This window comes from Stomoxys calcitrans, chromosome 3 (genome assembly GCF_963082655.1).
Source record: "Stomoxys calcitrans chromosome 3, idStoCalc2.1, whole genome shotgun sequence".
In the NCBI taxonomy this organism is placed as follows: Eukaryota; Metazoa; Arthropoda; class Insecta; order Diptera; family Muscidae; genus Stomoxys; species Stomoxys calcitrans.
Genome location: NC_081554.1, coordinates 40700444 through 40713004, shown reverse-complemented (window position 1 = coordinate 40713004; position 12561 = coordinate 40700444). Strand labels below are relative to the sequence as shown.

The 12561-nt window shown below is 38.9% G+C and overlaps 1 protein-coding gene across 1 annotated transcript; it reads right to left on the bottom strand.

The window, feature by feature from the left end:
* Positions 1-1029: 1029 nt before the first annotated feature.
* On the bottom strand, positions 1030-11985 carry LOC106088068 (uncharacterized). Its single transcript, XM_013253365.2, has 3 exons — positions 11844-11985; positions 1636-2235; positions 1030-1561 (listed from the first exon to the last, which is right to left on the bottom strand). Exons 1-3 carry the CDS (start codon positions 11911-11913, stop codon positions 1320-1322), a joined length of 912 nt encoding a protein of 303 aa, XP_013108819.2. The 5' UTR covers positions 11914-11985; the 3' UTR covers positions 1030-1319.
* Between the last annotated feature and the right edge of the window lie 576 nt (positions 11986-12561).

Here is a 12561-nt window from a genome sequence, read left to right as displayed (position 1 = left end):
ACCATATTCGTAATTTACTCCCGAATACCTTTCATTTGAGTCCTATATTGACATGAACGTCCAATATGTATGTTTGTGGGAATTTTGGGGTTGGAGCGGCCCGCTGGGTACTTAGACTCAAATTTCGATATCATATTCGTATTCTACTCTCCAATACCTTTCATTTGTTACTCATATTGTTCCGATTGGTCCACTTTTGATTTTGGTTGGATTTTTTGTGGTAAGGGGGAGGGGGCACCCCCCTTGCCGATATCGAAAAATTATAAAGCCTATTTCTCCTTCATGTCCATATTGGCAATCTGTCATGATCGTCCAATAAACCTATTTAAGGGAGTTTTGTGGTTGGGGTAGCCCAGTTATTAGGACCCAATTTTTAATATGAAATTCGTACTCTACTCCTGAATACCTTTCATTTGAGTCCCATATAGCCATGGTCGGCTAATATACCAAATTGGAGGGTTTTTGAGGGTGGGAAAACCAAACATTACATGTTCGTTTTTTACCATATTCATAATTTAGTCCCTAATACCCTTCATTTGAGTCGCATATTGATATGAACGTTCAATTTGTCTGCTTGGGGGAGATTGTGGGTTAGGGCAACTTTCTGGTTACTTGGACCCAATTTTTAATACCATATTCGTATTCTAATCTTCAACACCTTTTATTTGGTACACATATCGTCCTTTTGGGTACACTTTTGATTTTCAATAATCTATAAATTATAAAGCCTATTTCTCCTTCCTGACCATATTCGCAATCTACTCCCGAATACCTTTTATTTGAGTCCCATATTGTCATGATCGCCCAATAAACCTATTTTGAGGGGTTTTTAGGGTTGGGGCGGCCCCCCAGTTACTCGGACCCAATGTTTAATGTGAAATTCGTACTCTACTCTTGAATACCTTTCATTTGAGTCCTATATTGTCCCGATCAGTACACTTTTATTTTTGGGTAGTACTTTTGTGGTAAGGGGGAGGGCCCGCCCCTAATGAGATATCCAAAAATTATTTATATATATATATCAAAAAATTATATTATAGGAAAATGATGAAATTTTATTTTGAAAAATGTTCTATCTTGTCTTGTGATATTACAATGCAAACAATGTGATATTACAATGTACTCGTACACCCTGTTTTTAACAACATTTAAGTCCAAACTGATGAGCAATAACATTTTTGCTCAGATATATCGTACAATAAATATGTTCTTTATGTTTAAAGATTATTTGGGGCTCACTTTTAATGATTTGTTTTCGTTCGTTGGATTATGTAAATAACTTCTTATACTATCCATAACATGAAGATGTCCCTCAATACTTAAGTAGCCATATTTATGGCCGAGATTATAAAAACCATTAACATGGGGAAGCCCATAGTCGCACCAGCATCACTAAGGTGATCTTCACCACTTTCATCCAAATCATATTTATTACAGCCATCGGTACTACAGATGCGACAACCCACCATGGTATGTTCATTGGCTAAGGTTTGACAGGTGAGAAATTTATTTGAATTGAGAAGGGTGGTGCAGCCACGATTGGTGAAAACTGTGTTGTTGGCTGAAATATAAAAGGAAAAGGAAAAGAATTTAGTTTCTGAGTTATTTAATAAAAAGGGTTGCAGAAACTCATACCATAGTATCTGTACATATAACAGACAGGTTCATCAATTTTCAATAGAGTTATATTTGCGGATCTGGGTTGGGGTCTACGCTGTTTTTCGATATTAAACGATCGTTGATCTTCATATTCCATATAGTCATAGTCTTCAGCACCCGGTTTCGCACTAGTTGATGAAGCATTTGTTGAAACAGTCGTTGTTACCGCTGAAGATGAAGCATTATTATTTCCCAATGTTGAAGTAACATTCGTACTACCCTCCGTTACTTGACTTTGTGGACTAGCAGTGGTTTGCACTGAGCTGCTGGGACCTTTAGTCGTGGAATTTCTTTTTCCGCCGAAACTACTGCCTCCGCTGTCATTATGATCTTCTGAACTATATTCATAAGAGTAATCATCATCATTCGGTGCAGGCTTTACTGGACTGGCAACAGTGGATGATGATGTTATATTTGTTGTTGGAACTTGTGATGATGACGCATTCTGAACAGGCGGCATTTGTTCTGGTAATGTACTGGGCTTCTGAGTCATTTCCATGTTGATTTCGCCACAAATACTTAGTTCTTTAAAATCTTGGTATTCATTGCAGTCTTCACAGACATAACATTGCAGACCTTAAAATGTGAAAAAAACATGGAAAGAATATGAAATAAAAGTTTGCCTTAATATTTTATAACCAATTAACCAGTTATGTAGCCTAAGTTGTGAGTGCATTGGATTCATAAGCTCTGGCATGGTAGGATCACGATAAGGTTCTATCAGAATGTGGAGGGATTTGAATCATATTAAGTATGGTTGTTAGTTATATGCGGTCTATGTCTGATAATGGACATATCTGAACGATAATTAAAATGGTGTCCGGCCGTACCTTGGGGAATGGTATTTTTATTACCCTTTCCCTTTTGGAATGGTAGAGGTAATACCCTTCTCCTTAGGGAATGGTAATTTTGTTACCCTTTCCCTTGGTGAATGATAGTTTATTACTGTTTCCCTTGGAGAATGGTAGCTTAATTACCCTTTCCTGTGGGGAATGCCAGATTTATTATCCCTTCCCTTGTTTAATGCTAGTTTTATTACCCTTTTCCATGGGGAATGCTAGTTTTATTCCCATTTCCCTTGGGGAATGATAGCGTTAGTTGGAGAAGGGTAGTTTTAATACCCTATTCCTTTGAGAAGGGTGATAAAACCCCTTTTCCTTTTGAAATTGTAGTTTTATTACCCTTTATCTTGGAAAAGATTAAATTTGTTACCCTTTCTTCTTAAATAAGAGTAGTTTCATACCTCTCTCTTGGAGAGAGGTAGACATGTCTCTGGGAGAAGTGTAGTTGTATTACCCTTTCCTTTGGAGAAAGGTAGTTTTATTACCCAGTTGCCACTGTACTGAAAGAACAACCTTTGTGTTAGACGGATTTAGGCTTAGATCACTTTACACAAGTCTTTCTGCCAAATTTCAGCTAAATTAGCTGAAAATTGGAGCTTGTAGGAGCTCTAGATGTCAAATCGGGGAATTGGTTTATATCGGGGCTATATCCAAATCTAAATCGATATGGCAATTCCCCGATATGGCAATTCCCCGATATGACAATTCTCCGATATGGCAATTCCCCCTATATCAATATAAAGCATCGGTCCAAAATTTCAAGCTGATATATAGCCTTCATTTGTTTGAATATTATCGTGATTTGGACAGATTTGGTTAGTTCGGCTCAGAATGTCAAGACGACCAAGAATATATGTATCTTTTGAGGTCTCAGATCAATGCAAATGCAAATTTTGCCCATGAACATTCCACTAAGGAACAGGGGCAAACTTCTCACATATCAATGAGTGCAGTTCGATTCAAGTTTTAAGCTCAATGATAAGGGACCTCCTTTTTATAGCCGAGTCCGAACGGCATGCCGCAGTGCGACACCTCTTTCGAGAGAAGTTTTACATGGCATAGTACCTCACAAATGTTGCCAGCATTAGGAGGGGAAAACCACCGTTGAAAATTTTTTCAGATGGTCTCGCCAGGATTCGAACCCAGGCGTTCAGCGTCATAGGCGGACATGCTAACCTCTGCGCTACGGTGCCCTCCTATAGCAAAAGGTATTACGAACGAAACGAACATCTCCATCAGGAGGCGAAGATCATTCCAGTGCGAAGACATAACTACATGCTGTCCAAGCCATACTTTTTGGGCTGTTATCGCAGAGACCATCCAAATCATTATCTTGTGGTTAGGTGTCCACCGCCCAGTAGCCTTTAGGTAGATCTAAATGATCTAGAGCGTGAGGTTCAGCGATACAAGAGAGAACCTTTAGATCAAGCGGGTCTAAAGAACATTCATGCAGACTCCGGGTGAATGTAGACCTTGGAGAACGACCGCCCCCTAAAGAAGCTGAGCTCTCCCGGCAAACCAGAGTAGTTCTGGTTATTGAATCTGGACACTCAACAGAATCAAGCAGACGAAAGAAAGAACACAACAAACTTCTGCAACACCAACAAACGAAATTACTTAGGTTGGGTTAGGTTGAATGGGTCGCCCACCAAAGGTGAGTTCACTCGGAGGCTAGTTTGGCCCATTATGGTACCCTATAGAGAGAAAGGGAAGAAAGTGGAAAATGTGAGACCTCGTATTAGAAATTATTCACGAAGAATAATACAAAGACAAAAAACTGGAGGAGTGGAGAAAACCCAAGAGGGAGGTGAAGAACCGCCCTTCGCTACGCAAGCACGAACCTGCCAACGCCGGAGCCTGTGTCACCCCCCCTTCGGAACCATCCTGTTCCCTCAACAAATCTTAGGAGAGATACCAGAGGTACGCAAGTTCACCCAGATCACAGAAGAAACGGCTCCCCAGAAAGAAGAGCCTACGTCTTTGCAGACCCGGACAGGAAGAAAGCAAGTGCTCCATAGTCTCCTCCTCCTCATCCCCATTAAGCCAACTCCTACAGAAGTCATTGTGCGGTATCCCCATGCGGTCTATAGCACAGTGTCCGGTTATGACCCTTGTCAAAGTACTCATCGACCTCTTATCGAACGCCAGCAATTCCCTCGGTCTCCTCCGGTCGATGACCAGCCATAGCGCCTTCGCAGTCCGGCAACCATCCACCGTTTCCCACCTCGCCACCGATGCTGCCTTGGCCATCCACTCGACTGTAGCTCGACAAATGGCACGTAGGCACCGATGACGGGGCCACCCGGTGCAGAAGAACCCCTCCTGGCGCAGTTGTCCGCCCTCTCATTCCCTGGAATCCCCTTATGCCCAGCAACCCATGTCAGCGTCACATCGTGTGTCCGTAGCCTATCCAAGGATTCCAAACACTCCGCCACGCATCTCGACATCACCATCCTAGACCCCAAGGCCTTGAGTGCCGCCATACTGTCTGAGTTTCTAGGGCGGTGGGCCTCTTGTCAAAATTTCTCCTGTGGCTACTGCAATAGCACAGACCTCTGCCTGAAAGACCGTACACTCGTCCGGCAGTCTCAGAGACACACTGATATTAAATGCATCAGAGTAGACCCCCAATCCAGTCCCTGACTCCATCTTGGAGCCATCTTTGTAGATCGAGGTCTCATCCTCCTCAAGTTTACCGTCCGCCCTCCATTCGTCGCTCTCAGGAAAACGAATAGCGAATGCCCTCACTCCAGTCGGCACTGTTGCCAGGTAGTCGGAGATCCCCCTAATTCTACCCTCCGTATCCACAACATCCAGAATCGAACTGTGGCTGCAACCATCCTCCTTCAGCATACCGAGCAGTCTCAGCCTAAGAGCGACCCTGGCGGCGCAGTTCCAAATATAGAAATGAATTAGTTGCCCAAAAAGTAATTGCGGATTAGTTGCCCAAAAAGTAATTGCGGTTTTTTCATATAGTCGGCGTTAACAAATTTTTTCAACGGCTTGTGACTCTGTAATTGCATTCTTTCTTCTCGTCAGTTATCAGCTGTTACTTTTAGCTTGCTTTAGAAAAAAAGTGCGCGAAATTTTTTTTTACATTTGTTTCTTTGGCGTCAATTTTAATATGGAGCCCACAAAGGAGCATTTTCGTCATATTTTACTTTATTATTTCCGTAAAGGAAAAAACGCGGAGCAGGTTGCTAAAAAGTTACGAGATGTGTATGGTGATAAAGCCTTAAAAGGAAGACAGTGTCAAAATTGGTTTCGCAAATTCCGTTCTGGAGATTTTTCACTTAAAGATGAGCCACGTTCAGGTCGGCCAAATGAAGTTGATGATGACCAAATCAAAGCATTAATCGAATTGGATCGTCATGTAAATGAGCGTGAGATAGGAGAGAAGTTAAATATACCAAAATCAACCGTTCATTATCACAAAAAGTCTTGGACTGGTGAAAAAGCTTGATATTTGGGTACCACATGTATTGAAAGAAATTCATTTAACAAACCGAATCAACGCTTGTGATGTGCACCTTAAACGCAATGAATTGGATCCGTTTTTAAAACGAATCATAACTGGAGATGAAAAATGGATTGTTTACAACAACGTTAGTCGAAAACGATCATGGTCCAAGCATGGTGAACCAGCTCAAACCACTTCAAAGGCTGATATCCACCAAAAGAAGGTTATGCTGTCTGTGTGGTGGGATTGGAAGGGTGTGGTATATTTTGAGCTGCTTCCAAGGAACCAAACGATTAATTCGGATGTTTACTGTCAACAATTGTAGAAATTGAATACAGCAAGGAGAAGCGACCAGAATTGGTCAATCGTAAAGGTGTCATATTCCACCAGGACAACGCTAGACCGCACACATCTTTGGTCACTCGCCAAAAACTGAGTGAGCTTGGCTGGGAACTTTTGATGCATCCACCATATAGCCCTGACCTTGCACCATCAGACTACCATTTATTTCGATCTTTGTAGAACTCCTAAAATGGTAAAACTTTCGACAATGATGAGGCTATAAAATCGCACTTGGGTCAGTTTTTTGCAGATAAAGGCCAGAAGTTCTATGAGCGTGGAATACTAAATTTGCCAGGAAGATGGCAAAAGGTTATCGAACAAAATGGCAATTATATATTTGATTAAAGTTCATTCTAAGATTTATTATAAATGCATTTACTTTCTTTTAAAAAATCCGCAATTACTTTTTGGGCAACCAATATAACTCCCATGCTATGGTGTTTCCTATAACAAGAGATGTGTTTAGGAAATTTGAAAACGATATTGCTAAGGTGTTAAAAAGCTGTTGATGAATGGTAATGGGGCCTTTTGGTGGACCCTCAAAGTATGTTGATGCCTGTGTTAGGAATGATTCATAGCTTGTCTAGGAGAAATATTTTCTCAATTTAGTGTCAATCTCTAACATAACTATTGACATGGAATTTCACTGTGAAATCGGTACATTGTATTGAACTTACACACATTTTATTATGGTTGGAATTGATGTACCAAAATTTTTTTTATCTTATCGCAGTAACTAAAAAGTTCAAACTTGTTAATAAATATTTTTTATATTTGTAAATGCGCATATCAGTTAAAAACGAAGGTAGTTAGTATGCCCGTGTGTACAACCAATTGTGTAATACACACACCAGCTGCTATTAGAAGGGTATGCAAAACACATAGAAGACAAAGTGTTTTTGGGGGACTCCTTAATTTGTTGAACGTATTACTCATTGGCATTATCATTTTTGTTCCTGACCTATTCGCATATTATGGAATTGTTTTGGTTAATTGAATGTGTTATAATCACACCCCTTGGCGTAAAAGGCACAATACCTCAATGACTTAGTAAATAGAAAATAGCATTAAGTTTGGCAAGGCAAAGCATTAAATATTCTATTTTATCTATGGTTCTCAAAACTATTTTAGAACAGTAAATACTACTATCGTTGGAGCACGTACACCTGTCAGGCATAAGCCGGAAAGAGTTTTAAGCTGTTTTATACCTGGACAATGATCTATGTGTAAGGTATATTTAAAAACAGAACTCTCTGAAATATATTTCAAGTGGCTCAGTGAACAAGATGGCGCTGATGATGGCGCTCTACCCAGGCACTTGAAACGTCCGCCAGTGGTGTGTTGTCTGTGTCCATACCGCCTGTATGTCTGGCGATTTCTTTTCTGTAATCAATAAAAACCTTTCATTCAAGTGATATTCATTCTTATGGTCAACAGTCCGTGTCCCTCCCCTTTGGAAGATTAATGAAGAATATATGAAACCAATGATCAAGACGTAATAGGCAACCATAACGAGTAAAAGAGTCATTAAGTTTGAGCTCTGATTGAGGTATCTCCAAAACATGCATTCTGAACGCATCGAAATTTGAATATAACTTAGCCAAGACACAAACCAGACATTTTAACAGAGCTATGTTAAATGATTAACAGAGCACTGTTAACTAATTTTCTTTTGTATTTTAAATAAAAAAAATCATTTTTAGCATTTTCTCACCTAATATTTTCTAAAATCACTTGCTAAAGAATTTATCTACAACTATAAAATGCTTAATAATAACTAAACCCTCAAACCTCTGTGCCAAAAATATTTTTTTAAGACCTATATGACCCATTTTTAAAACGGCATGCAGTGAACTCGTCATATATAGGTGATACAAACTTATACCAGAATTAGCCCCTACCAAGAGCTTTTCGAATCAGAAGTCCCCATATTCAAATTGTATTTCAGATCGGAGAAATTTCGCCCCAAAAGTTATATTTGAATTTAACATAATGGTCCACCGTGCTGGATTGGTCATAGATAGGTGATACAAACTAATACCAGAATTAGCCCCTACCAAGAGCTTTTAGAATCAGCAGTCCCCATATTCAAATTGTATTTCAGATCGGAGAAATTTGGTCCCAAAAGTTATATTTGAATTTAACGTAATGATCCACTGTGCTGGACTGGACATCACTTTGTTAAAATGTCAATCACTCTGTTAAAATGTCAGGTTTGTGTCTTGACTCAGTTATATTCAAATTTATCGTCTCGGACATCCGCTTCTTCAGTTGTCTAAAAACGTTGACCTCTCATTTTATTTTTTATGTACAAGAATAAAAAGAAGTCGGTGCCAAGTCATTACTATACGGCGGATTACTCATCAAATCGATGTTTTGAGTGCCCAAAAATGCAGGTGTTTTGTATTTTTGGAGCATTATTTTCGACCAATCGATACGAGCCTTTTTTTAGTGATTGACATATTGTGTGGGATCCAACGAGAACAAATTTTTTTGACGGTCAAATGTTCTTGCAATATTGAATACATGCTGCCATTGCCTAAGGTTGTCTCAATCTCACGGTAAGTCACATGACGATCTTGCAACATCAGTTATCGCACAGCACCAATGGTTTTTGCAGCAACAACTGATTTTGGGCGACCTTCACGAAATTCAACTTGGAGTGAACTACAACCTCGGTTGAATTCACCATACCATCGATAAACACTAGTCCTTGATGGAGCTTCATCGCCAAAAATTTAATTAAGTTTATCGATGCACTTTTGTTGAGTTAATCCATATCGAAAGTTGTAAAAAAAGCGCACAAAAATGTTCACGATTTAATTCCATTTTCGCGCTCGTATGAAACGTTCTGAGTACGTGTAACCTCAAAAATGCCAAGCTTTACGATGGAGCTGTCAATTGGCAGATTGTAACGCAAATATAAAAGGCAACCCTCGCACAGCAGGTATAGCCATAAAGACAATCGGTTGTCAAAGGGGCTGACACCAAAAAAGGATGCTCAATTTATAAACTTCTTAAGGAAACATTTCCTTTGGTGGAAAATTTTATCTTGATTTAATGACTCTGTATTTTATATGGAAGATTAATAAATCCTTTACTTTACGTTTTGTTATTAAAGACACAAATATTAAATGAGGGTCAAAATATCATTGAAATAAGGAAATTGATTTTGAAACAAGACTACAGTGTACCTTAATTAAAGACTGAAACTAGCCTCGCTTAAATACGAAATTTTGACCGTGACTGTGCCCAAATGGTCCAACAGTTGAGTCCAATTTTGGCACACTCCTTCAAAATTTCGGCCGGTATCTCACGAATAAATGCTTCAATGTTATGTTCCAATGTGTCAATTGACTTGGGCTTGTCTGGATAGACATGAGCTTTAACATAGCCCCACAACAAATAGTCTAAAGGCGTTAAATCGCTCGCTCACGGAACTCGTCTCTCAATAAGTCCATTGTTACGCATGCTGTGTGGCATGTGCTACCGTCTCATTGAAACCATATGTCATACATGTCGACCTCTTGCACTTTGGGCAAAAAAAAGTTGGATATAATCTCACGATAGCCCCCACATTAATTCATTCACAGTTATGTTACGATTCCCATCATCTTTGAAAAAGCACTGTCCAATGATGCCACCAGCCCATAAACCACATCAAACTGTTACTTTTTCTGAATGCATTGGTAGCTCTTGCAGTGCTTCTGGCTGATTTTCTCTCCAATATCAATAATGCTGCTTATTTATGTACCCATTGAGCCAAAAATGAGCTTCGTCGCGGAAGAAGAGAAGAAGCGCGCGATGAACTTTCTTAGCAGAGCACGCATTTTAAAATAAAATGCAATAATTTGCAAGCGTTGTAAGACGATTGATGGTTAAATTATAGACCAAACTGAAGATGTTTGACAGTGAAACAAAACACGACACATGCGTGAGCTGTTTAAACCTGTGTTGCCAAAAAGATAATAGCTAAAAAACGACCCCTTATATTTATGATCGTCTCGACATTCTGAGTCGATCTAGCCATGTCCGTCCGTCCGTCTGTTGAAATCACAATATCGCTCGAATGCGTAAAGCTAGCCGCTTGCAATTTTGCACGGATACTTAATACAATATTAATGTAGGTCGTTGGGGTTTGCAAATGAACCGTATCTGTTCAAATATAGATATAGCTCCCAAAAAAACCTATCTCCCGATTTGAGTTCTTCAGCCCAATTTCAATTTCAGCCAATTTTTGTCCGATTTGGCTGAAATTTTGCACGTGGTGTCTTGCTATGACTTTCATCAACTGTGCACAAAGAATTTCCTTATGACTCCCGCCATTGCTGTTGAGTTTCAAAGAAATCGGTGCAGATTTAGACATAACTCCCATATATATTTTCGTTCCAATTTTAGTAATATTGCAATAATTTGGTCATTTCTTAACCGATCCTCACAAAAATTGATACAAGGATTTCTCTTATGCCTCAGTGAGGCAAGCGCTCATATTACACAAGGAGCATCCGACAACAAGGCGCCCGCTATCTATCCCAAACTACATTCATTGCCCGCACCGACAACTGACGCCTACAACCAACGTCCACCGAAAGTTCCCGATCAACTATAATAACCTATTTGTCTATATCGAAACTTGGATCAGTGGTGAATTCCATCAAAATCTATTCAGATTTAGATATAGCTCCAAAGTATATGTATATCCGGATTGTAACTTTCAAGGTCTTTGCTAGCGCATTAATCAACCGATCTTCTCAAATTTTTGCACAACAATTTCTTCTATGACTCTTATAATATCTATGGATTTTGGTTAGTTTCGAGGATTTAGCCTGCATTGCCAATGTGGGGTAGGGTATCTTAAGGTCAGCTTCGCCCGATTTTAGCCCGTTCTTACTTGTTTTGACCCAAGAAATGCAAAAAATACACATTTTTCACATTTTTGACTCCTAAACTGTATAACTTTTTACTGAATAATCAGATGTCGATACTTTTTGCGGCAAAGTCGTTGTAAATTTTGTCGCGAATGCAAATCATGCTAACAATTGAATGTCGAACCACAAGTGTCTTCGCCAATTGCAAAATACGAAGCCGGTCTCGGTCATAATTGCAAAAAAACAAAAGTCGAATATCCCCAAACAAAGACGAGATATTAAAGACCTTTTTGAAGAGATTTTTGGGCACTATTTTGGAAATCGGACCACAAATGAAGATTTGACAACAGACTCCCCACTCTCTCGATGATACTTTTGACATCAATGCCAGACATGGGTCATGTCGTTGTTATGTTAAAATAATCAACAGGGTAAATAAATCGTAGAGGGTAAGTAAGAATAGGCCTGGCCAAACTTTTAGTATTTTTACTTCTTTGCCTTAAATTTATGGTGTTGTATTGTAAGTTCTAGAGGAAACCACAGTTCTGCTGGTACTTCACAAATAATAGTTATATTAAATCAACCACAATAAAAAACAAACACTTTTCTAAAATCATTAAAAATTAAATCGATTTTTATCTATTTTTTCAAGAGAAAACTGTATATTTGTACCTTCAACACTGTTTTGTATTACAAAACCGATTAACACAACCACAATCAAAGAAAGTTGTCTATTTTCCATCTTTGTCAATAATGCAATTATAATTTAAAGTTATTTAAGATATCCAGAAGATTGTAATGGGTGAAAGTCTAAAATTATACTAACTTCAAGACATTTCCATACCATTATTGAATGGCAACTTCGCAAGTGATGTTTCTTCTCTGACTCCAAAGAACATTGCAATTTAAAGAATCGATAACAATCTTTGTTGAACAAAAAATCAATAACGCCGAACGCAAGAGTAGTCACCGATAGGGAAATTAACAACTCCCATTAAAGGTATAATGATAACGTGATGCAGAACTTGGTAGGTACACTGGCATGTACACTGGTTTGAAAGACTATGTTGGCGAAAAATTTCACTACCATATGTGCGTTGTATTAATCTTAGATATGTCAATTTGGGGCCGTGTAATAAGTAAAACTGGAAACTTGAGATATGTTTGTAAGACGAAATTTTTTATGAAAATAAAAAAAGAAAAGAAGATCGTTTTCAACAGATTATTGGACTAAAACATCATTTTAAATAGTCATATCTATGATTCAACTCGTTGCCAATGCCATGGCGTCTGGTTCACAGTTCAGAGCATATATTGGGTTGCCCAAAAAGTAATTGCCGATTTTTCATATAGTTGGCGTTGACAAATTTTTTCACAGCTTGTGACTCTG

What these genes read in the sequence shown, in the direction of transcription:
- LOC106088068 (XM_013253365.2), bottom strand. Translation starts at nt 11,913, where the DNA reads ATGGAAAATAGACAACTTTCTTTGATTGTGGTTGTGTTAATCGGTTTT. An exon ending in AATACAAAACAGTGTTGAAG is followed by an intron (nt 2,236 to 11,843) that starts GTACAAATATAC and finishes TCACATTTTAAG; the next exon opens with GTCTGCAATGTTATGTCTGT. An exon ending in TTATATGTACAGATACTATG is followed by an intron (nt 1,562 to 1,635) that starts GTATGAGTTTCT and finishes TTTATATTTCAG; the next exon opens with CCAACAACACAGTTTTCACC.